This window comes from Mesoplodon mirus (genome assembly GCF_964341445.2).
Source record: "Mesoplodon mirus genome assembly, chromosome: 7".
Taxonomy (NCBI): domain Eukaryota; kingdom Metazoa; phylum Chordata; class Mammalia; order Artiodactyla; family Ziphiidae; genus Mesoplodon; species Mesoplodon mirus.
Window position 1 is genome coordinate 14693529 of NC_138983.1, and position 21583 is coordinate 14715111.

At 63.4% G+C, this 21583-nt stretch overlaps 3 protein-coding genes across 10 annotated transcripts in view; 1 reads left to right on the forward strand and 2 right to left on the reverse strand.

Annotated features, from left to right (window-relative positions):
• Positions 1-6168: 6168 nt before the first annotated feature.
• On the forward strand, positions 6169-7630 carry CHRM4 (cholinergic receptor muscarinic 4; the record flags this gene model as incomplete). The annotated part of the gene is made up of 1 exon (XM_082629725.1): positions 6169-7630. The coding sequence occupies exon 1, from the start codon at positions 6194-6196 to the stop codon at positions 7628-7630; it is 1437 nt and encodes a 478-aa protein (XP_082485851.1). The 5' UTR covers positions 6169-6193.
• A 1294-nt stretch (positions 7631-8924) lies between these two features.
• MDK (midkine) lies at positions 8925-12033 on the reverse strand. Of its 3 annotated transcripts, none has more exons than XM_082626868.1 (6): positions 11644-12033; positions 10570-10646; positions 10254-10421; positions 9977-10138; positions 9557-9622; positions 8925-9285 (listed from the first exon to the last, which is right to left on the reverse strand). In XM_082626868.1, exons 2-6 carry the CDS (start codon positions 10643-10645, stop codon positions 9260-9262), a joined length of 498 nt encoding a protein of 165 aa, XP_082482994.1. In that variant the 5' UTR covers position 10646; positions 11644-12033; the 3' UTR covers positions 8925-9259. The 3 variants fall into 3 exon arrangements, with proteins under 3 accessions (XP_082482994.1, XP_082482993.1, XP_082482995.1); XM_082626867.1 differs by lacking the exon at positions 11644-12033 and adding an exon at positions 10935-11014; XM_082626869.1 differs by lacking the exons at positions 9557-9622; positions 11644-12033 and adding an exon at positions 10935-11014.
• Positions 12034-12295: 262 nt separating this feature from the next.
• DGKZ (diacylglycerol kinase zeta) overlaps positions 12296-21583 on the reverse strand; it is a gene marked incomplete at its 5' end in the record, with an annotated part of 31742 nt that continues 22454 nt past the window's right edge. For 2 of the 6 annotated variants that reach the window (XM_082628314.1, XM_082628311.1), the window contains 25 exons: positions 12296-13097; positions 13356-13455; positions 13692-13725; positions 13804-13924; positions 14386-14429; positions 14692-14723; positions 15629-15768; positions 16303-16343; positions 16480-16549; positions 16634-16713; positions 16832-16932; positions 17084-17283; positions 17583-17694; positions 17783-17856; positions 17957-18019; positions 18183-18238; positions 18432-18510; positions 18959-19099; positions 19189-19302; positions 19399-19459; positions 19563-19645; positions 19938-20033; positions 20327-20398; positions 20498-20614; positions 20722-20793. In XM_082628314.1, the coding sequence (XP_082484440.1) occupies positions 12981-13097; positions 13356-13455; positions 13692-13725; positions 13804-13924; positions 14386-14429; positions 14692-14723; positions 15629-15768; positions 16303-16343; positions 16480-16549; positions 16634-16713; positions 16832-16932; positions 17084-17283; positions 17583-17694; positions 17783-17856; positions 17957-18019; positions 18183-18238; positions 18432-18510; positions 18959-19099; positions 19189-19302; positions 19399-19459; positions 19563-19645; positions 19938-20033; positions 20327-20398; positions 20498-20614; positions 20722-20793 (2220 nt within the window). In that variant the 3' untranslated portion in view covers positions 12296-12980. Of the gene's footprint in view, positions 13098-13355; positions 13549-13691; positions 13726-13803; positions 13925-14385; positions 14430-14691; positions 14724-15628; positions 15769-16302; positions 16344-16479; positions 16714-16831; positions 16933-17083; positions 17284-17582; positions 17695-17782; positions 17857-17956; positions 18020-18182; positions 18239-18431; positions 18511-18958; positions 19100-19188; positions 19303-19398; positions 19460-19562; positions 19646-19937; positions 20034-20326; positions 20399-20497; positions 20615-20721; positions 20794-21583 lie in introns of all 6 variants that reach the window. The other 4 variants (XM_082628313.1, XM_082628309.1, XM_082628312.1 and 1 more) reach the window with 3 other exon arrangements.

Consider the following 21583-nt stretch of genomic DNA (forward strand, 5'->3'; position numbering starts at 1 on the left):
GACCTTGGGCACTCGGCTTTCCCGCACAGGCATCGGTGAACCTGCCCTCCAGGCCGCGGCTGGATGAGCGGCGCGTCCTTTCCCGGGGCTGGAGAAAGGGTGCGCACCCACTCCCCGGCTTGGAGCGCTGGAGCAGGGAACAGGGCGGCAGGAATGGGGGGCGGGCGGGGTTGTGTGCGATGAGCCGGCTCCTCTCTTCCTGGGGACCGTTGCCTGGCTTCTCTCTCCAGCTCCTTCCCAGGCCCCGACGGCGCCCCTCTTCCGTGGCTGCCCGGTAGCCAATACGCAGCCTCGAGGCTCGAAACTGCCGGCCCTCGGCTCTCTGCCCCGACGGAACCGGGGCGGCAGAGCCTACCCCAGCCACCCATAACCTCCTGTTGGGGTCAAACACTCGCGCCTCCATGGTCCAGCTGCGAGCCGGGCAGTATAAAGAGTGAGGTCCGGGCGGGGCGCGAGACCACCTGCCGGTCCCGGGGGCTTGGTCAGAGCGGAGATGGGAACGCAGCCAGACGGGGCTGCCAGCTCCCTTCCCAGCCCGCGAGGGGGCGCCGCGTCCCCATGACAACGCGGACACCCCACCCCACCCCCAGCCTCCCGGGAGGGCAGCGCCCCCCGCTAAGCAGCACTGGTGACCGTGGACGGTGCCCCCATAGTGCCCGAGTGGAGAACTGCCGGCCGGCTCCAGGGAGGGGCGCACGTAGCTGGGGTCCCCGACGCCCGGGGTGGTGGCCCCCGCGCGTCCCCGTTGGGTGGCCGGCCCGGGGCGGGCGGCGCGGGCCCACCAGGATTGGCTGCTTCCCCGTGACATCACGCGGCTCGGGGAAAAGTGCGAGCGTGAGCGCGAGTCGGAGCCACAGCGCTGGGAGCTGCGGGAGGAGCAGGGGCCGCCCCTCTGCACCCCGTCCCGCCCCCGGCCCGCGGCCCCGCCGCCCGCCCCACCCGCTGGCCCGCGGGGCCACCTGCCCGTCCAGCCGTCTGTCAGGTGCGAGGGGAACTGGGCGGAGGTGTCTGGTAAGTGACTCCGCGGCAGCGCGGGGGCGGGGGACTCGGTTGGGAGAGAAGGACGCGTGGCTTCTGTACCCTCTGAGGCGCCCCGAGGCGGGCCCGACTGGGCCAGGGCCTCAGGCTCCTTCGGGGGCGAGCTCGGTGCTGGGAGCTCCAGAGGGCCCGGGGGCGAGGGGCCCGCTGGAAGCAAGGCCTGGAGTCGCCCGGAGGCATCTCCGGGTGCGCCTCTGGGAAGGAATGGACTCTCAGTGGGTCTGGGTGGTGGTGGTGTGTGTGTGCCCGCCCACAGCCCGCCAGGAGCCAGGGGCAGCCGTCGGGGGAGGGACCCCGCACTTCTGCCCTCCTCTGGCAGCTCTGCAGGGCGCCGGGCGCTGGAGCCCCAAAGAGCCTTTTTCCCGCCCCTTCTCCCCGCCCCCCAGCCCCCAGCGCTGCCAGCCCACTCCAGTCCGTGGAGTCCTCCATCAGCGACCTTGAACTCCGACGGAAAACACCACTGTCCTCTCCTGGTGCCCCTCCCCCCTCCAAGACTCCCCACCTCTGTTGCCCAGGCTCAGAGACTGGGAGGTCCAGCGCCAAGCCCCGAGCCCCAGGGCGGAAGCTTCAGGCGCAATGTTGGTGCCAAATCCCCCTGCGCGCTTTCTCCCTCCCCGCAACTCCTGAGTCTCCTCTCCCGCCCCAGGGACAGATCCAGAGACCGCAGCCTTCCCGGAGCCCTAGAGTGAACGCCTAGGAATCGAAGACCCACCCCCACCCCCGGCGTCCAGGGAACACGCTCCCATCGCGTCCGGGAAAGGGGGGCTTCAGGACCCGGGAAAGCACGGTGCCCACGCCCAGAGGCTGCAGGAACTGCGCTCTAGGGAGTTGGGGGAGGGCGGGGCACGGGAGAGCCGGGTCCCCTTCGACAACCACGGAGACATGGAGGAGCCTCCAGATGGGCCCAGTAATAATTCCCAACGAGGCCCGACCAAGCCCAGGGCTTGAGAAACAAGGTGGCCACGCCAGCCGCTGGGGCCGGACTGTGCCTCTTCAGCGGGGTTCAGGGTTAGGAGTGTGGGATGGGGAAGAATTTTACACACGCCTGACCCAAGCCCCGCTGGGCCTCCCCATTATGGAGGTGCTTCCCGCACCCTCCTGCCAGGCAGACTGGGCACCCTTTGGCGATAACTGCTCAGTGGTCACACTGAGCTGAACCTAGCGTCCCGCAAGCCGGGTTGAGAGACTCTAGCAGCAGCCCCTCGACAGAAGTCAGTCCCAGCCTGGGACTCTGCACCGCAGCATTGGGGACGCAGACACCACAGGACTTTCTGCTAAGACGACGCCCCCAAGGTCAGGAGGTCTGTCGCAGCCCAGATTGTAGCCCGGTCTTGTCGTCCTGCCGGCGACTCTTCCCCATGCACAGGCGGGGCGCCATCTAGACACCGGTTCTTGGCCCAACCTTCTTCCTACTCAGACAGCCGATGTCTGGGCTGAGCCTCCCTACAGCCCTTTAGAATGTGGCGGGTCACCCACTGTGGGACCTGCATTTGCTCGTGTACACAAGCTCACAGGTACAGGCACACCCGAACCGTGTGCATCCCCCAGGCCGCAGCACTCCAGGCGCACACACGCATGCACATGCACGTGTCCACACAGCGCGAGCATGCTCACATGCACACGGGCGCACTGGTATCCAGGCGTGGCCCGGCGCGCGCACACACGCACATGCAGACAGCTACTAGCTTCTACTCCAGCTCCCCAGTAATCACACACAAACAGAACTCGCAGTCGCCTTCCCCGCCCACACTTTCCTCACCGCGTGAGGGGTGGAACCAGGCGCCCTTAACTTTCCCACCACTGAACCCCGTGCGGAGCCAAAGGCAGTTACGGGGTGAGCCTAAAGGCAGCTATGGGGTGAGGCCTGGAGAGGGGGTGGGCCCCAAGTCCCTCCCCTGGGAGGCCCTGCCTGGGACCTCCACTGCTCTCCCAGTCGCCTTGGAGTTGGGGGCGGTGGCGAATAGCGGCCATCCTCTCCAGGTCCGGAGCTGGCACCCAGGGACCGACATTGCCATCTAGCGGTGCGCACACGCCTGGGCGGCGGTTGCTCACCTCCCCAGTTTTCGGGCGGGCCTGCGTCCCAGAGAAACGCTCCAGAGGAGGGTGCAGTCAGAACGTCTGCGTGTGGCCCCCCAGGGGTCCAGAAAGATAGTTTGGGTGGGGAACAGGGAGAGTGCCTTGCCGTGTCTGCAGCTGGCAGCTTCCCCCAGAGGGCCCAGAGAGGGACTAAACCCTTGGCCAACTGATTGGAGACTAGCTGTACAGATGGAGACAAGAGGTCTCTTTTCTTCTGGGAAAGCTAAGTGTGGGAGCTGGCAGGGAATGAGAAGGGGCCCTACTCAGGCCTCCCCTGACCCACCCCTAGTGGAGTGGTTTTGAGGAGGGGAGAGCAGAGGCGGGAAATCAACTCTAGAGGAAGTAGCACCTTGCAGTTAAGAAGGTGGCTCCTGGGTTCTAATGGTGCCCCCCCCCCGCCCCTGCTTACACGCTGGGTGACTTTAGGCAAGTTAATTAACATTATCCTCATCTGTAAGAAGATACTTACTTCAGTAAGATGAGGATACTTATAGCACCTGCCTTTTCAGGCTGCTGTAGGAATTAAACCCGATAATCTGTATAAAAAGCTCAGAGGGATTCCTGACTCATAATTAACACTCAATAAACAAGAGCGATTATGTTTTTCGTATTTGGTACCTCGAGCCCCATTCTGATCTCACTGGCCTGTGTCCTGACCCTGGGAGGCTAGAACGAGGGTTTCCTTGGGGCTGGCTGACGGGTCACTCCTGCCCACCCTGTGCCTACGGGCAGGTGCCTGGGAAGGACAGCCTCTCCACGCTGGGTGCCTCTGCCCTCCACGCTGGGTGCCTCTGCCCTCCCGCCCCTCCTCAGAGGGTGGTGCCTGAGGTTCCATTTTGGAGTCTCTCAGCACTGAAAAGGGCTGTCAGAGACACCCCGCCCCTCAGGAGAGGGCAGTATCTGGTCTTTGCCCTTGATTGCTCTGTGACCTTGGGGGTGGCACCACCCCTCTGTGAGCCTCTCCTGTGAACCAAGGATTTGGGCATGAGAACTGAATCTACCAGGCCAGGAGGCTGGGTCTGCATCTGCGTCTAGTGTCTGCATCTGCATCTGTGATGGTGGCTTAAGGGGACTGAAACCAGGCTTGGAGAGGGGGTGTCACCCTGGCACCTGGCTCCAGCGTCCAGTGCACGTTAATGCTGGAGATGGACTTGAGTTCCTGACCCCCACTGCTGCCGGGAGGGAGGCCGCCCCGGGACAGGCATTCTCTCTGTTTTGCAGATGAGAAAGAGAGGAGCAGGAAGGTGAGGTGGCTTGTGCAAGGCCACATGGCTAAGAGCCCGCTGGACGTGGAGCCTGGGCTGTGGGGCGCATGCTCCTTCCTGCACACCCCACTGTCTCTTCTCTGCTTCTCTGACACAGACGCACAGAACTGCATATACGGCGGGGAGCTGTGGGGCTGGCATGGCTGTGATGGGCCTGTGTGCGTGTGTAATGGTGCGCGTGTTGGCGGGTGTGAAGGAGGCTGGGCTGAGCGGCTGCCCTGGCACGGTGCCCTGGGCGTGGGCCTCCCTCACACGCAGGGGAGAGGAAGAGGGGAAGGAGACGTGACGAGGCTCTGGGGAGGAGCCTCGTGCTTGGAGGACCCCAGCTGGGGCGCCATGGTGTGTACCGGTGGGCCGAGGGATACCCTCAGGGGCTGGCCACAGGCTCCCCTGCTGCAGCCCCTCTCTTCCCTCTGGGACACTCGCTCACCCTTTGGGTTCCCTGTCAGGCCTTGGGGAGGGCACTGGCCCCTGGGAAGCCGTGTGTGTCTTTCCTCAGCTGATGGGCCCTTTAGGCTTCTGATTCTTCACAGGTCTTAGCCCCTGGCTGCTGACAGACCCCAGCTACGCTTGCACTGCATCCCCATGCCCTGGGGACGGGGGAGGCCTCCGGGAGGGGATGCCACAGTGGCACTTTCCTCCTCCTCCTTCTTGGATTTCTGGTTCCATGTCACCTCTTCTGGTCCTCTGGGAAGACTTCCCCAAGGTGGGATCACTGGCTCTTGTGGCTCTTTGGGCCTCCCTCTACCAGAACCCTTAGCTCTGGGACAGCAACATGAGATCAAGGAGCTGTGGAACCTCGGGCAGTTTATTTAACATCTCCGTGCCTTACTTTCCTCATCTGTTAGTAAAAAATAACAGTATCCGGGACTTTCCTGGTGGTCCAGTGGTTAAGACTCCTTGCTTCCACTGCAGGGGGCTCGGGTTCATTCCCTGGTTGGGGAACTAAGATCCTGCGTGCCGAGCCACATGCCCCCCCCCCACCCCACCAAAAAAACAAAACAAAACAAAACAACACAGTATCTACTTCATAGGTTTGTTATGAGGATGAAAGGAATGAATACTTATAAAAAGTGTAGAAGGTGCCCGGCACTGAGTAGACAATAAATGTTAGCGGGTATATATTCTTGCCTTTGTCCCTAGTGGCTTCTGTAGGGACTGAAGGGCAGGTCCCCGGTAATGTTTGGTTAAGAAATCACCAAACGGGTAAATGAATGAATACCTCTGACCAGAGCCACCTACTGATATCTGGGACCTCTCTTCCCCCCACCCCGCCACCCACACTGGCCTGTCCGTGCCTCACACATGCCTCAGGGCCTTTGCTCATGCCATCGCCCTTGACTAGGCCACTCTCTGCAGCTCTTCTTGTGGCTGCCTCCCCCTCATCATCCAGATCACCTCCTCGGAGAGGCCTTTGCTGATCACCCCTCTGACTCACTCACCATCACCTGCCCTTGTTTTCTTTCCAGCACTTTTTTTTGCTCACATGTTTATATGTCTCCCCTGATAGGGTTGTGAGCTCCGTGAGAGCGGGGGCTGCGTGTGTCTCCTTCACTCTGTAACCCTGGCATAACCCCAGCGCCTACAACAGTGCTTGTACAAGAGTAGGCCCTCAATAAAGGATGAATGACCGAATACAGGAGGAAGGGATGGGACAGGGTTCTCTAAGGACGGAGTTCTGCAGGATGATGATGCTCCACCGTCGCCTTGACTCCGGTGTACCCCACCTCACCCCTCTAGTCCACTTCAGCCATTCACCCCTTTCCTCTCTCCTTCCTCCTCCAGACACTGCCCGCCCACTGCTGCTAACCAAAATGGCGAACTTCACACCGGTCAATGGTAGCTTGGCCAACCAGTCTGTGCGCCTGGTCACGTCAACCCATAACCGCTATGAGACCGTGGAGATGGTGTTCATTGCCACGGTGACAGGCTCACTGAGCCTCGTGACTGTCGTGGGCAACATCCTGGTGATGCTCTCCATCAAAGTCAACAGGCAACTGCAGACGGTCAACAACTACTTCCTCTTCAGCCTGGCATGTGCTGATCTCATCATAGGCGCTTTCTCCATGAACCTCTACACCGTGTACATCATCAAGGGCTACTGGCCTCTGGGCGCCGTGGTGTGTGACCTGTGGCTGGCCCTGGACTACGTGGTGAGCAATGCCTCTGTCATGAACCTGCTCATCATCAGCTTTGACCGGTACTTCTGCGTCACCAAGCCCCTCACCTACCCAGCGCGGCGTACCACCAAGATGGCAGGCCTCATGATTGCCGCTGCCTGGGTCCTGTCCTTCGTGCTCTGGGCACCTGCCATCTTGTTCTGGCAGTTTGTGGTGGGCAAGCGGACGGTGCCGGACAACCAGTGCTTCATCCAGTTTTTGTCCAACCCGGCGGTGACCTTCGGCACGGCCATCGCTGCCTTCTACCTGCCTGTGGTCATCATGACGGTGCTGTACGTCCACATCTCCCTGGCCAGTCGCAGCCGAGTTCACAAGCACCGGCCCGAAGGCCCTAAGGAGAAGAAGGCCAAGACCCTGGCCTTCCTCAAGAGCCCCCTGATGAAGCAGAGTGTCAAGAAACCGCCCCCAGGAGAAGCTTCTCGGGGGGAGCTGCGCAACGGGAAGCTAGAGGAGGCCCCTCCGCCGGTCCTCCCCCCACCACCACGCCCAGTGGCTGACAAGGACACCTCCAATGAGTCCAGCTCGGGCAGCGCCACGCAGAACACCAAGGAAAGACCACCCACAGAGCTGTCAACCACAGAGGCCACCACGCCCGCCACACCTGCACCTCCCCTGCAGCCACGGACCCTCAATCCGGCCTCCAAATGGTCCAAGATCCAGATTGTGACGAAGCAGACAGGCAGCGAGTGTGTGACAGCCATCGAGATTGTGCCTGCCACGCCGGCTGGCATGCGTCCGGCGGCCAATGTGGCCCGTAAGTTTGCCAGCATCGCCCGCAACCAGGTGCGCAAGAAGCGGCAGATGGCAGCCCGGGAGCGCAAGGTGACTCGGACCATCTTTGCCATTCTGCTGGCCTTCATCCTCACCTGGACGCCCTACAATGTCATGGTCCTGGTGAACACCTTCTGCCAGAGCTGCATCCCTGACACCGTGTGGTCCATTGGCTACTGGCTCTGCTACGTCAACAGCACCATCAACCCGGCCTGCTATGCCCTCTGCAACGCCACCTTTAAAAAGACCTTCAGGCATCTGCTGCTATGCCAGTATCGGAACATCGGCACTGCCAGGTAGGCAGGCAGGGGTACCACTGGAGGCGCTGGTGTGTGCGCTGGGGGCCACGTGTCAGCTGCTGCCAGGGAGAGATGTGGAGGCACTTCTCAGCGTTCATGTTTCCTGACGAGAACTGATGTTCCCGAGACCCCGAGAGCCTCAGGAAGAGGCTCTGGCTGGATTCAGAGACCAGGTCTCTGCTCAGGCCGAGGAGGATCAGCCCCAGGAAGTGACCAAACTGGACAGTCTGACCCATCGCTCTTGTCCTGCCTCAGGGAGCTGGGGAGCACTGGCCTGTGTGGGCACCTGCCCCACTGCGACCAGCCAGCGTGGCTGAAAGAACGGACATCTGGAGGGAGCAGAACCCAGCACCCCTCTGGGAGGAGCAAAGGGGCCAATGCTTGGGAAAGGAGGCTCAGGGAGGGAAGGGTCCCCCATCCTGCTGTAATCGGTGCTTTCTGCCCCCCTGTACCCCGCATGTAGGCTCAGCCTCCTCCTCCTGTATCTCTCTCCAGGGGCAGAAGTCTCCCCTTGCTGCAGCTACTCAGCAGGGTTCTGGTTGGGTGGGCGGGTCAGTGGGTGAGCTGGCTGGAGGCCAGGCAGAGGGGGCTCCGAGCACCCCCTACGGCACTACCCTGGCCACGTTCAGGATGGGCTAGCGGGGAGATCAGGGGTTCACTCAGGAACTGGGGCCTGGCCACCTACCTCCCCAGGCTGAGCTGAGTGGCCCCTGTCGTTCTGAAGAGTTGCCCTCCCTCCCCAAGGAGAGGGCTTGGCTCGGGTCACACACAGTGAAGGTGGGACTGTGGTGAGTGGTATTCACAGCTGGCCTCTGCAGCACGAGGGACGCCCTGGTGGGTCACCAGGGAGAAAACGGGGGTGGACGTGACCCACACACAGGCTTCAGTGACAGTTGGGGCGGGGCTGGTGAGGCAGGCAAGTGACCCCCATCTCTCCTCTCCCAACTGATAGAACCTTCTGGATTGGCAGTGGGCTGGACCAAAAGACCTTTACCTGGGGGAAACTGAGATGGGGGGAATCAGTTCTAGTGAGTCTCCTGGGTTCCCCCCCCCCAGCCCTGGCCCCTGGAGAAACAGGACTGAGAGGCTCAGGGGACTTGATGGGGGGGCACCCTTCCAGGGGTCAGTAGGGGGCCCCGGAAGAAATTTCCATAACCGTTTTTTCTCCATGAGCTCTGGGGGGCACTCACCGCCAAGTCTTCAACCCCCTGAAAGCCACTGTTCCCTCCAGCCCTCTCTTTTCTCCATTCTCCCACCTCCAACAAATCACCACAGCAAACTTCCTGGGAAGGGGCTTTTATATATTAAAAGAAAGCTTTTATTGGGGGAAAAAAAAAAAAGACATTTATTTATTTCTTAGTAATGGCATCATTGGGGGAAGAAGAAAAGTGGGTACAGGGGAATCAAATCCCTTTGGGCGGGGCTCAAGCTGCCCAGAATCCCTTGTGCCTCCCCACTTTGGGCACTTGGGGTGGGTGTGGGCAAGTGAAAGGGAAGAAGCAGGACATGATTGATAAAGCTAACGAGCAGGCAAAAGGCACTGGTGGGTTACATCCTGGGCCGGTAGAGGGAGGGCGTGGGCCAGGCCTCCGAGTAAAGCCAGGGGCTCCTTGGCATCCAGGCCTGGCCGCTAGTCCTTTCCCTTCCCTTTCTTGGCTGTAAAACAAGAAAGAAAGACCGCATTAGCAGGGTTTGGGTGACCCACTGGAGACCCCCTTCCCCCCAACACAGACATTAGAGAAAAGAAAATTCTGCCCCCTGGTGGTTCTCTATCAGCTAGCCTGGAAGCCCGTGGGACAGGACAGCCATTATGATGCTGGACATTCCTCACTCCCTCCAGCTTAGACTTTGGGGATCAGAAAACCTTCAAGTTCCCAGTCTCAGTCCTGGTCCCAGCAGCCCTGGACAACAGCCCCAGTCCCCTCACCTGAGAAGTGGGCAGATTCCACTCTGCCCTGTTGGCCTCCAGGGCTGCTGTGAGTCAGGAATGAAGCTAAGGGAAAGAGGGAAGTAAGGACTTTGAAGTCCTTCTCATATAGAAACTGCCCCCACCTGCTGGAAAGATGACAAAGCCAAGCCGTTCCAGTACGATTTCCCTGAATCCCAAGCCAAAGGCTCCAACAGAACAGCTGATTTTGTCCTTACTTGAGCCAGGATTTCAACCTCCCGAGCACCCTCTGAGGGGCCCTCAGTACCGCCCACCTAAGGTGTCTCTACCTACAGGGAAACCCGGTACAGACACGTCAAAATTTCACTGGCCAGGATCCAAAACTTCAGGCTTTACCCACTCCCTTCACAGGTAGGGGCAGCCACCTGTGATGACCCCACCCCTGCCCCCTCTGCTAACCTTTGGCCTTGGCTTTGGTCTTGGGGGTGCAGGGCTTGGTCACACGGATGGTCTCCTGGCACTGGGCATTGTACCGCGCCTTCTTCAGGGTGCCTTGGCGGGCTTTGGTGCCTGTGCCCCCATCACATGCCCCCCAGCTCTCAAACTTGTACTTGCAGTCGGCTGGCGGGAGAGTGCCCGAGTCAGAGCTGGGTGGCCTGTGGCCCACTCCACGGGTCTGTTCAGGTCCCCGTGAGGCTGGGCCCCCTGCCTACCCTCCGCCTGCGCCCCACCTCACCTCCAAACTCCTTCTTCCAGTTACAGGGCACCCGGCACCGGATGCGTTGTGTCTGGGCCCCACAGGTGCCCTCGCGGAAACCCACGCCGCAGTCCTTGCTGCTGGGGGTGCAGGGCCCCCAGATCCACTCCGCGCACTCGCTCCCCGGGCCTCCCTTCTTCACTTTGTCTACAACGCATGGGGAACAGAGCTCAGGACCCGGGCCAGGAGAGACTCACTCGGAGACCCCTTCCTGGAGTCCCGGCCTCGGAACCGAGGCTGCCGGCCTCACCTGCCCGGCTCCAGCCCTCCTTAAACCCCCCACCCTCCGTATCACCTTTCTTTTTGGCCACCGCGGAGGTGAGCGCCAGCAGGGCGAGGAGGGCGAGGAGGAGGAAGCCTCGGCGCTGCATCCTGGGGGTAGAGCACGGGTCAGAGTCCCCACTGGGGGCCGCAGGCGTGAACCTCCCACCCCCTTTCCCCAGTTTCCAGGCCCAAAGGGTCGGGCTGCTACTGCGGTGGCGGCGGACTTGGGGGGCTGGCCCCTCGCCGCCAGCCGGGGCGCACAGCGGGAGGAGTCTCCCCAGGGGCCGCCTGGAGCCCGGGACGCAGCTCAGACCCCCACCCCGCCTCCAGCCCCCAGATCGGCAGCGGCCGAGGGGCCGAAGCCGCCGCGCGCCCTCCGGGGCCCCGTACGCTCACTCGCTCGCTGCCCGCGATGCTTCGCTCCCTCCCGCGCCGGGCCCGTCCCGCTCCGGCCGCCGCGGCCCCTTTTGTCTCCAGAACCGGTCTGAGCCGGTCACATGGGCCCCCGCCCCCTCCCCCCCACCGACGAAGGACCTGCCCCGCCCCCTCCCCTCAAACCCGCACCGCCCCCCGACCCCGGCGTCCCCGCCTCCGCTCCCTCCCCGAGCCCCCCGCGCCTCTACCCCCTCTTCCCGCCGCTCGGCCCCACACCCTCGCCTCGCCTCGCCCGGCCGGTGCCCTCCGCTCTCAGACGCCGGGCTCTCCTGGCGTCCCCATCCCCAGACCCGGGTCTCCGTCCTGTCCCGGCACCCCCTGTCCCCAGTCCCCAGCCCCCAGTCTCGCGCTCCCTCGGCCCAGACCCCTGTTTGCCGTCCCCGCCCTCTGCCCCCTCCTCGGGGCCGTCCCCTTTCCCCTCTGGACGCCAGCTTCCCTTCATGGCCACGGAGCCTTAGGTGGAGACCAGGAGGGAGCACGGAGCCCCGGGTGTGTCACAGGTCCCGGCGCGGGGCCCGCGTTCGAGCCTGTGTGCGGCTCTGTCCGTCGAGCCCCGGGTGCAGTGATTAACCCCGTCGAGGCCCCGCTCCGCCTCCCAGGGCCCGCTCGACTCTCAGCGCCCCTTAGATGCTGGGGAAGGAGCGACAGCCCCCGCCTCGGGTCGCTTCACCAGGTCTGCAGTGAGATGCTCTGCTCAGTGTCGGGATGGGGCTCGGACGGGGGACCCCAGAAAAGCGCACGGGTCGGAAGGGCGCGGAGGCCGCTGCGCCTTTCTCCACGCGCAGGTTGGCGGGGCGCACGGGGGGCGGGGGAGCTGGGGAGGGAGGAGCCCGCAGGCCTGGATTTGGTTAAGATTTAGAGTCGACAGCAGCCGTCTGAGAAGTTCCAGACGCGGCGCGGCAGCGGCTGCAAACGCCCACCCCTTCTGAGCCTGGAGGCTCGGGGATCACCTCATCCGATCCCCTAAACAGCGAAAGCAGTTGAGGCCAGGAGGAGGGGGCTTGCCCCAGGCCATAGGGCGACCGGGCGCAAGAAACCAGGCCTCGCCCCCGCTCCACCTCTTTCACTTTCATTGTTATCTTCCCCGCGGGAAGCGGGAAGCAGGAGGAAATCAGCTCCTCCCCCGGCCACGACCAGCGCGGCAGCCAGGCAGAGGTCAGGTCCCGGGCAGCCCCTCGGACCCCACCCCAAAACGGGAACCAGGATCCCTCGAAATGAGTCTGGGTCTGGGTCGACGGTGTCCAGTCCCCCACCCGGAGGATAACCCAGCAGATCCCACCGCTTCTGGAAGACCTCCCCCACAAAAAAAGAAAAGCGGAAAGGAAAAAAAATCCACTTTACTGAGTCACACCCAGCTGTAAACATGTCACCGTGAAAGCCCCGCCCCCCGCCCCCCAGGCCACACAGTCGGAGGTGAAATGACTGGGTTTGGGAGGAGGGTCACCGGGTAGGTGCTAAGCAGGGCAGCGGGCAGGCAGATGCAGCAGGCTCCGTGTTTCCGGGAAGAAGCCCGGGGGGCGGGGGTGGGGGGGTGGTGTCAGGGCGGGAGAGGGGCCCAAGCTCCCAGGAGCCTCAGAATGAGGGTCCTAAAGGACGCGGAGGCTTAGGAAGCGTCTTCCTGGGGGCTCCCTCACGGGGCCTCAAGGCCCTCTGCCCTCCGGGCTGTGGGCCCTCAACTCCAGGGCACCACTGCAGGGAAGGTGAGGGCCCCCCCAAGCCCCCAATGGTCTGCCCAGCCCAGTCCAGTTTCCTGGTCCCCTGTGAGCCTCTGGGTTAGGCTGTGGCCTCAGGGGGCCGGGTGAGACCCCCCCCACCCCCCACCCCGGCTCCCAGCTCCTCAGAGTCCAGCCCTAGGTCTGGGCAGCTCCTCAGTGAGCAGCACAGGGCTCCTTCCCCGGGGCCTGGGTCTCGGGTCCCTCTGGCCATCCGACTGGAATGTGGCAGTGAGGTGGGCGAGGAGGGGCTGGTCCCCTGGCGGCCCGTCCCTCCTGCTGCGGGTCGACGGCCTCACACGGCCGTCTCCTGGTCCTCCCGCTGGATCATCTGGTAGTGCTGCCGGTTCTCCAGGTACGCGGCCAGCTCCGTGTCCTGAGCCCTCTCAGCCCGCTGCCGGGGAGTGTCGCCCTGGACGGGGGGGGGGGGGGCTGCCATCACCTCAGGGACCTGTCGGCCCCAGCAGGCTTAGAAGACGGGGGCTCTTCCCTCGGTAGCAGCCAACTCTTGCTGGCTCAGGTTCTCGGGGTCTGGACTGTGCTGGCTGAAGGACAGCTTTGACTCCCCACAGGCGGCCCGCCCCCAGACTCCCCTCTCCCCGGGCTGGAGTTTGGGAAAGGGTTGCTTGTGTTTGCGTGGATTCCCTGCCTGCCCTGCTAGTCTGCTCACCTGCTGGTCTGTCTTCATGAGAGAGGCCCCGGCCTCCACGATGTAGTGGCAGATGGTGCGCTGGCCCAGGGCTGCGGCCTGGTGCAGACAGGTCTCCCCGCTGGGGGAACAGGGGCTGGCTGTGGATCCCATCCAGTCCTCTGAGCCCTCCTGTCTCCCGAAGGCCATCAGAAAGGGCAGGAAGTTCAGGGTCCTGGGGCAAGGGGGGGTGGCCCAGAGGATGACAGATGGGGCCAGGAAGGGTTTATGGGCTCTGACAGGACCAAATGGGAGGGGCTAGATAAAGATGGGGCAGTTTCCAGGGTAACTGGGGTAATGCACTGCCCACATACTCACTTTTCTTCCACAGCATCAAGGATCTCTGTGGGGGCTGGAGAAGGGGGAGGGGGAGGTCAGAGAGGCCTGGCAGCCTCTCCCTCCTCCCAGGGGCCCCAGTGGCACAGCTCACCGTGGTCCAGCAGGTAACGGACCACTTCCTTGCTGCCGGTGCTGACGGCGTGGTGCAGGAGCGTGCGGCTCTGCTCGTCTCGGTGCATGAGGTCACCCCCGGCTCGGTGCAGCTCCTGGAGCTGGGGGCAGGGGGCAGAGCAGGGCTGGGGCTCCTCAGGGCCACCCTCCTTCCAGCCACAGAAATGCCCCCCAACTCACACAGGCCCCAGGCTCCCTAGGGGCCTCTGGGGGTCTTTCTGGAGCGCAGGGGAGACAAGATGGGCTTCTCTCACCCCAGGTGCCCCCGGACACCCCGGGAGCACTGACGACCGAGGCTTGGAGCCTGCGGTTCCTCTTAAGGCTCGATCCTTTCTGAGCACCAGGGACAGGCAGAATGAACTAGGAAGCTCCTATGCAGGGACACCGATTGTGGGCTGGACAGGGATTGGGGGCAGGGCTGACTGGGACAACCCCACAGAGGCCCAGGTGATGACAGATGACCACACCTCAACAGATCAGCTCTTGGCCCAGCCCAGAGGCCCCACTCCCCAGGGCCTGAGGGGGCTGCCAAGGGGAAGAAGCCCGAGCCTGGCACTAGTACCTTACAGAAATCGTTCCTCTTGGCAGCCTCGATCAGCTCTTCACCTGCACAGAACACCTGCCTGTTACTCTCTGGTGCTGGACGCCTAGGCATGTGTTGGTGTGTGAACATACGTCTGAGGCACTATTGTGCAGAGAAGGGGGCCTGTTGGGGCACGTGTGCCAAGGGCTGTGGGCTCACGGCGACTGTGATGTAGCTGTGTTCTTGTGAGGCTGCGTATGGGCTCCACCCCACCCGACCCCACCACACCAAGCCTCGGTCCTAGGACCAGGGAGGAAGCAGGGGCCCTGCAGGGAGAGGCCTCACCTGTAGGGGGTGCAGCATCCCCTGGCAGTGACCTGCAAGCAGAGCAGGATGAGATGTGGCAGAGCTACGGGTGACATGGCTACAGCACAGGCCCAGCTTGTCGCCCTCCCCAGCCCCAACCGGGGGCGCCCTCTGTCCTTTCAACAGTTTATTGAGTGCCTCCTATGTGTCAAGTGCTGTTCTGGGCACTGGCAATACAGCAGTGAACACGACGGGTGGAGAACTTGCTCTCAGGGAGCTTACATTCTAGTCAGAGAGACAAACAAGTAAACAAATAAATAAGGTATTTTGAAACAGCAGGAAGTGCTACAAAGAATAGGAGACAGGGTAGTGTGACTGAACAGCAACTTCAGGTGGGGCTCCTGGGAGACTCCTCTGAGGAGGAAACACCCAAGCTGAGATATGAATGGAGGGGCAGCTCTGTGTAGATCGGGGAGGCAAGGACAAGTCCAGAGATGGGCAAACTTGTGCTTTAAAGAACCGAGAGGTGAGTGGGGCTGAACTGTGGTGCTGGAGCAGGGAGGGCGCTGGTGGGGTCAGAGACCACCAGGCTCAGGCTGTGTGGGATGAAGTGACCAGGTACAGGGGGAGGGCACATTGACCGTAGGGTGAGTGCTGGGGAAGAAGGTTCCAGGCTGTGGGGAGAGAGCAGGAGGCCAGGGGCTCCGTGGTGTGCTCAGACGCGGGCAGGGAGCAGCCAGGCAGGGAGCCCGGGTCTTTGGCCCGCGCAGCAGAGAGGACGGTGGGGTGGAGGGCTGGCAGGCTGGGTTCAGTTTGCTGCCTGTGGGTCAGTGAGGCGGGGCCGGTGGGGACTGCAGGCAGCTGGACGTGCGTCTGGCGCTCAGGGAAGCGGCTGGGGCGGAAGACAGGGCTTGAGGAGCTGCTGGCTTACGGGTGGGATTTAGAGCCAGGGCACTGGCTGAGGCCTGGGACTCACCAGGGCCTGGGTGAGCAGGGCGAGGTGGGGAGAGGGGAAGAGGGGGTTGGGAGGTCGGGTCGGGCAGACGCGCCCAGCAGCTCAGGGTCCAGGATATAAATCTCATCCTGTGCGATCTCGGTCACGTAGTTGAGGTGTTCCTGCGGGTGGGGAGGTCAGGGCCGAGGGTCAGGGCCCTGCAGGGTGGCCGGCGGGGTGGTGAAGGGGCTGCCAGGCCAGGAGACCTGGAGAAGCCTCTGCTGTGAGCAACACTGACAGGAGGCAGGCGGGCCAGTGGCCCTGCCAGTCCCCTGTCCCCTCCCCCATTCTCCTCTCCTCTCCTGCCACCCAAGCCCAGCCCCTGACCTCCGCACAGCGGGCCCCCCAGCTGGCCAGCCCCTTCCCACTGGTGACCAGGCCTCTGGCCAGAAGTGCCTTTCCTTCCGTGTCTGGATGGATGACAGCTGTGCCATGAGGGCTGCCCCCACCCCACCCCACCCCAACCCAACCCGGCGAGCCCTGTCTGGGCACACGGGCTCCCTTCTCCCGTCAGCACCATCCCTGTGCATGGCCCAACCGTGGACACTATGGGACGCAAGGATGGCTGTGCCCGGCTGTGGAGGGTGGCCTAGCAGGACAGGGGACACTGGGGCCCCGGAGCTGGCGGCGGACGGAGCAGGACGGCGAGTGCTCACCTGGGCCCTGTCGATTCTGTAGAAGCGGCTAGCAGTGGTGGCTGTGGGCAGAGAGGTGGCTGAGGAAGGGGGCCCTTGTCCAGGCCTAGGTCTTCTGCCGCCCCACCTAGGACCCCGAAGGGAGGGGGCAGGACATGGCCCGGGACCACCCTGAGCTGGCCCTTCAGGGCCACTCACCATCCAGGAAGCACCACTTGGGGGAGAGTTTCTGGCACGTCGGAGACTTGGCTCCAGCACCTTCGGGCTCCTGTCGAAACAGAGGCCGGGGCTGGGGGCGACCAGAACCCAGGGCAGGAGGGGCAGCCCGGGCAGGCCCCAGACCTCTCCTCACCTGCCGGAGCCTCTCGATGTGGGCGCGGCACAGCTCCAGGTCGCTGTCTCCCGGGACCACCACGGTGCCCAACGGCACGGCTGGAGAACAGAGCGGCCATCAGCAGCTGGCCGCCCCTCACCGCCCTGCCCTCAGGGGACCCAGTGCTCCTCGGCGCCCCCGGCGCCCCCAGCCCCCCCAGCCCCGTTCGCCACTCACAGGCCTCTTTGAGCTGCTCCTTGTCATAGTGCAAGGCCTCGTAGTCGTGCATGCTGACCCTGCTCACCTGGATCCGCAGCTGCTCCGGCACGGGCTGCTGGCTGCAGGTGGGGCGACCACACAGTACTCGGCGAGGGCTCTGCTGGGCTGCCCGTCCCCGCCAGGCACCGAGCCACGTGCCCCACCCAGCTGCCCTGGGGGACTGTGAGCCTCCTTTCCAGATGGGGATACCGAGGCTGGGGAGGGGCATACTCGCTGTGCAGGGGGGCGCTGCTCCGCCGCTTGGCCTTCTGCACCATGGTGGCCTGGTTGCGCAGGGAGATGCGGATGCGTGAGGCTGCGAGCTTGCAGGGCTCACCATCCACCTGCACTGGGATGGCCTTGGACGTGGTGAGCAGCACCTCTCGGCACTGTGTCAGCCGCTCGCCGTGCCCGCCCACCTGCAGTGCTGCCTGTGGGCGCGAGAGGCTCAGGTCAGGGGCCAGGGGGTGGCAGGACCTCAAGCTCCGCTTTTCCCAGGGATGCTCTGGCCAAAGTGAGAGCGACCCCCCGCCCCGTGGAGAGCAGACGGAGGGTGAGACCTCAGCCAGAGAAGGAGGTGAGGGTCAGCTCTCCTGTCCTGGCCAGTGAAGGAAGTTTAGTGACCGCCCCCCCCCCTCCATCTCAGGGCCAGGCTCCCGGGCACTGTGGGGACAGGGCCGGGGCAAGGCAGGGCCGGGGCTCTAGACGGGCCCCGTGCTGGCCCACTCACCAGGGATGTCATGGTAAAGCCAATAACCTCGAGGTAGCCATCATCGTGCCGCTGGGGCTCGAAGTCATGGTGCTCCCCAGGGTGGCCCCAGGGCATGGTGCCCGCACAGTACCTGGAGGGGAGGGCACCACAATGGGCTTCAGAGGACAGGCGTGCAGGACAGAGGCCGCAGGGCCCACACAGAGCCCGTCCCTCCTCACCTGGGGATGTTCAGGAAAACAATGCACTGGGGTTTCAGGTCCTGAATCTTGGGGGTCAGGTCGGTCCCGTCACACTGGAGGCGGGAACGGCGGAGGGTGTAGAGAGTATACGTACCCAGGTGGTCTCCCTCCCGCTGGGCCTGCCCACCCTGCCTGCCAGCATGGCCCACTCACCACCACGCGGATGTGCTTGGCCAAGTCCTTGGAGCTGCCCATCAGGAAGTCGGAGAAGGCTGTCTGTGGGAGACAGAGGGCGTCACCATCTGGTGACAGGTCATTTCCTTCACCGCTGCCACGCAGGGGTCCTGTGGCCTGGTAGACACAGGTGGGCAGGGGGCACAGGGGGTAGAACAGGTGGGCATGGGAATGGTGGGGCGTAGCTGGCAGACCCCAGACTCACCCCGGCGTAGAACATCTTATTCCGAAAGCGGCTGTTGAATTTCTCTGGGTTGGCCTCTGGGTGGTGACAAGAAATAGGGGACAGTCAGTTGTTCTGAGCCTGCTGGGGCTTCCCAGGCTGGGGTCAAGAGGGACGGTTGAGAACGAATGCCTTTTACTGGGAAGGGCAAGGTCTGGTCCTCTCGGGGACCCCCTCCTGTATCCCTCCCTCCCCAGCCTCCCCAGGCCTCCTCAGCAAAAGTTTGCTAACCTCGAGACTCGTGAAACTCCAGGGTGACGTGGGCATCAAAGCCCAGGCTGAAGTAGTTGTTGAAGACATCCAGCGGCAGCTGGAGAAAGGCCAGGGGCAGGCATGAGGGGCCGGCTCAGCCTCCGCGTGTCCAGGCCTTTCCCACACAGCCACGTCCACCAGACAGCTCTGCCCCCAGCCCACCGGCCTCGGCCCTGCCGTCTGAGCTCCCGGGCTAAGTGCCCCGCGCACGAGGGCACCCTGTGCCCTGCTGGCCCTCTCTTCCCACAGCCCTCCCCTCCGATGGGCCGTGCTCTGCAGGAGCCCCACGAGAGCCGGGACTTGGTTTTGCTCGCTGCTGAGAACAGACGGTGCCCGGCAGTAGCAGGTTCTCAGTAAATATGTGCTGAGTGGCTGAGTGACAGCTACCTCATGAGGTGAGTACCATTACTCCCTCTTCCCGTGAAGAGGCCGAGATCTGGAGACACCAAGAGTCACCCCGAGTCCCAGGATCCCAGACACCCCCGGCCCCGCCCTGGCCGACCCACCCGGTCGGTGGCCCCCTCATCTCGCTCCTCAGGCCCTGCCTCGGGGTTGGGCTCAGCACGGAGGTCCCAGCGGTCCAGCTGCACCACGTTGCCCTCCTCTACGTGGGAGAGGATCTTGGACACGGGCTCATCGGTGTAGCCCTGGGGGGAGGCAGGAACTGAGCCCCTCCGGGGTCTGGGCCTTCCCCGCTGCCCCGCCCTCCCCAGCTCCCTGCCCTGTGGGCGCTCACCCCACCCCAGTTGAGGGTGCGGGCCAAGTCGTTGCCGGTGCCCAGGGGCAGGATGGCGACGGGCGGCGGTGGTTTTAAGCGCAGCTGGTCCAGGGTGGAGAGGATCCAGCCGACCTGCAGCAGGCAGAGCACGAGAGGCCAGGTCAGAGCGCGAGGCCAGGGCCAGGCGGGGACGGGCCAGGCCGGGACGGGAGGGGCAGGAGCACTCACCGTGCCATCGCCCCCGCAGGCCAGGATCCGCAGGTTGTGCACCCGGCGGTACATCTCCAGCCTGGGGTCAGGAGACAGGAACGGGGTCAGGGTCCGAGTGCTGTACCCCGAGCGCCAGGCGAGCCCCTGCCACCATCTCCACGAGAGCCCTGGCAAGTACTTACGCCTCCTTGGGCCCTCCCTGGCTCAGGTCAAAGACTTGCCGGGGATTGAGATACCAGAGGAAGGACTGGATGATCTTGGCGCCCTGTGGGAGACCAGGAGCCGACAGGGACGGGGTGGCGGGGGGCGGGGGGGAGGCAGTCAGGGGTGGCGGGCTGAGGTGGGGAGAAGCGTGGGGAGAAGGGTGGGAACTGTGGGAACAAGGCCCAGGCAAGGGCGAAGGGTGGAGACAGAATTGGATTTTCTCAGCGTCCCTGGGAAAGAGGAACGGGGCAGAAGCTGCAACAGAACCTGGGAACAGCTGCTGCGGGCAGGGGCGTGAGCTTGACCCCATCCCTCCCCCAAGGCGCTCAGTGGAGAGGGCAGGCTGTGGGTACCTGGTTGCCCCCACTCTTGGGGTTCACGAACACCAGCAGGGGCTTCATGAGGGGGGACGGGGTGGGCCTGATGATGAAGGGTCTCCAGCGGCCCTCCTTGGAGACACAGAGAGCCCATAAGGCTCTTTCCTGTCCTGGCAGACCCCGCTCCCGTTCTCAGCAGTGCCCCTGGGTGCCCCCTTGAGGATCACACCAGGTCACACCTCACAGTGGGCCTGGCCATAGAGAGGCACCTTGGATCTGAGCTCTCACCCTCCTCAGGGCCGCAGAGCCCAAACTGACCCACTGATGGCCGAGCTGGCAGCATCAGCCCAGGGGGCTCAGCATCCCAAAAAACAGGCCCCTCTCTCCTGTTCCCCTCCAGCTGCCCACCTGGTCCCAGGTCTAACCTCAGGCCCTTTCTTGCTCGATTTCCTCTTGAAGGATGCCCTCTTTTTCTTCTTGCTTGCCTTGAGGGTATTCTGCAAGGAAAGCAAGGATGTTGGTGACCAGGTGGGTGGGCCCAGGTGGCCGGCAGACCCTAGGTGTCTGCGGGGGTCAAGGGTGCGGGCAGGACTCACCTGGGGCCTGCGGGCACGGAGGATCCAGGTGGGTGGGATGACCACGGCGGCGTGGACCCCCAGGGAGCACGGCTCCTCGATCTGCTGCAGCATGAAGCAGGACACCTTGCTGTGGTACTAGAGGGGGTGGTTTGGCGTGGCTGAGCCGGACCCAGCTGAGACCTGGGACCCCCAACCCAGCGCAGCCCGGGGGACAGCCTGCAGGTAGGGCGAGCAGCACTCACTGCTTGCTTGCACCAGGAGCAGCTGATGGCCACGATCTCCTTGCTGTGGAAGGTGAACTTCTGCTGGAAGCCCTAGGGCGCACAGGGTGATGAGGGCACCCAGGACCCGGCCTGGAGCAGCAGACCCAGCCCCTTTCTGGTGCCAACCTTTCTCCACCCAGGGCAACGGAGCACGTTTTTTAGAAATAAAAGAACTGTAAAAGGAGTCCCTAGGGTAGGGAGGGAGGCTGAGCCAGGTGCCCACAACTCTCTTTAGTTAATTGCGTGATCTGCTGGAAAGGGGTCCACAGCTAACTCCTGCCTGATTCCAATCCCTCCTTCCTGACCCAGGCCCGCCAGGCCCACCAGTGCACTCTGAAAGTTCTTTATAGTACCGATCACATTCATTCCTGTCCATTCCACACACGTTCCTCGCGGGCCTGCTGTGTGCCCCACACTGCTGGATACTGAGTGGACGGAGGAAAGGGGGACCTCTCAGAGCCTGAACTTACTGAGGGAGCAGACAAGAAGCAGATGATAAATAAGTCAACGAAACCACAACCACTGTGGACTGTGCTCAGGAAGCCCCCTGCAGCCTGTCTGGGAGCCACATCCTCCTCGAGGAGGACAGGGACCCGCTACCCAGCTCGGTGCTTGCCCCCCAGCAGGCCCTAAACATGCATCTGCTGAGTTAATGAGTGAAGAAGTCTATATGCTTCTCAAAGGGCTCACTCACGACTTCAGAGCAGTCCAGAGACACTGCTCTAGAAGGCTTTCCTCCCTGCTGTCCTGCTCTGCCCAGGGACCTGGCTGTTCTGGAACTGGCTGGGCACTGCAGCCAGGCTGAGAGTGAGCCCTGACCACGGTCAGTGACGGACGGGCC

Bases quoted from the DNA above. Each gene is read 5' to 3' on its own strand.
- MDK (XM_082626868.1), bottom strand. From the start codon at position 10,645: ATGCAGCGCCGAGGCTTCCTCCTCCTCGCCCTCCTCGCCCTGCTGGCG. The intron at 10,422-10,569 runs GTGATACGGAGG...CATGCGTTGTAG, and splicing joins CGCGGTGGCCAAAAAGAAAG to ACAAAGTGAAGAAGGGAGGC. The intron at 9,623-9,976 runs GTTAGCAGAGGG...TCTTTCCCTTAG, and splicing joins GACCAAAGCCAAGGCCAAAG to CTTCATTCCTGACTCACAGC.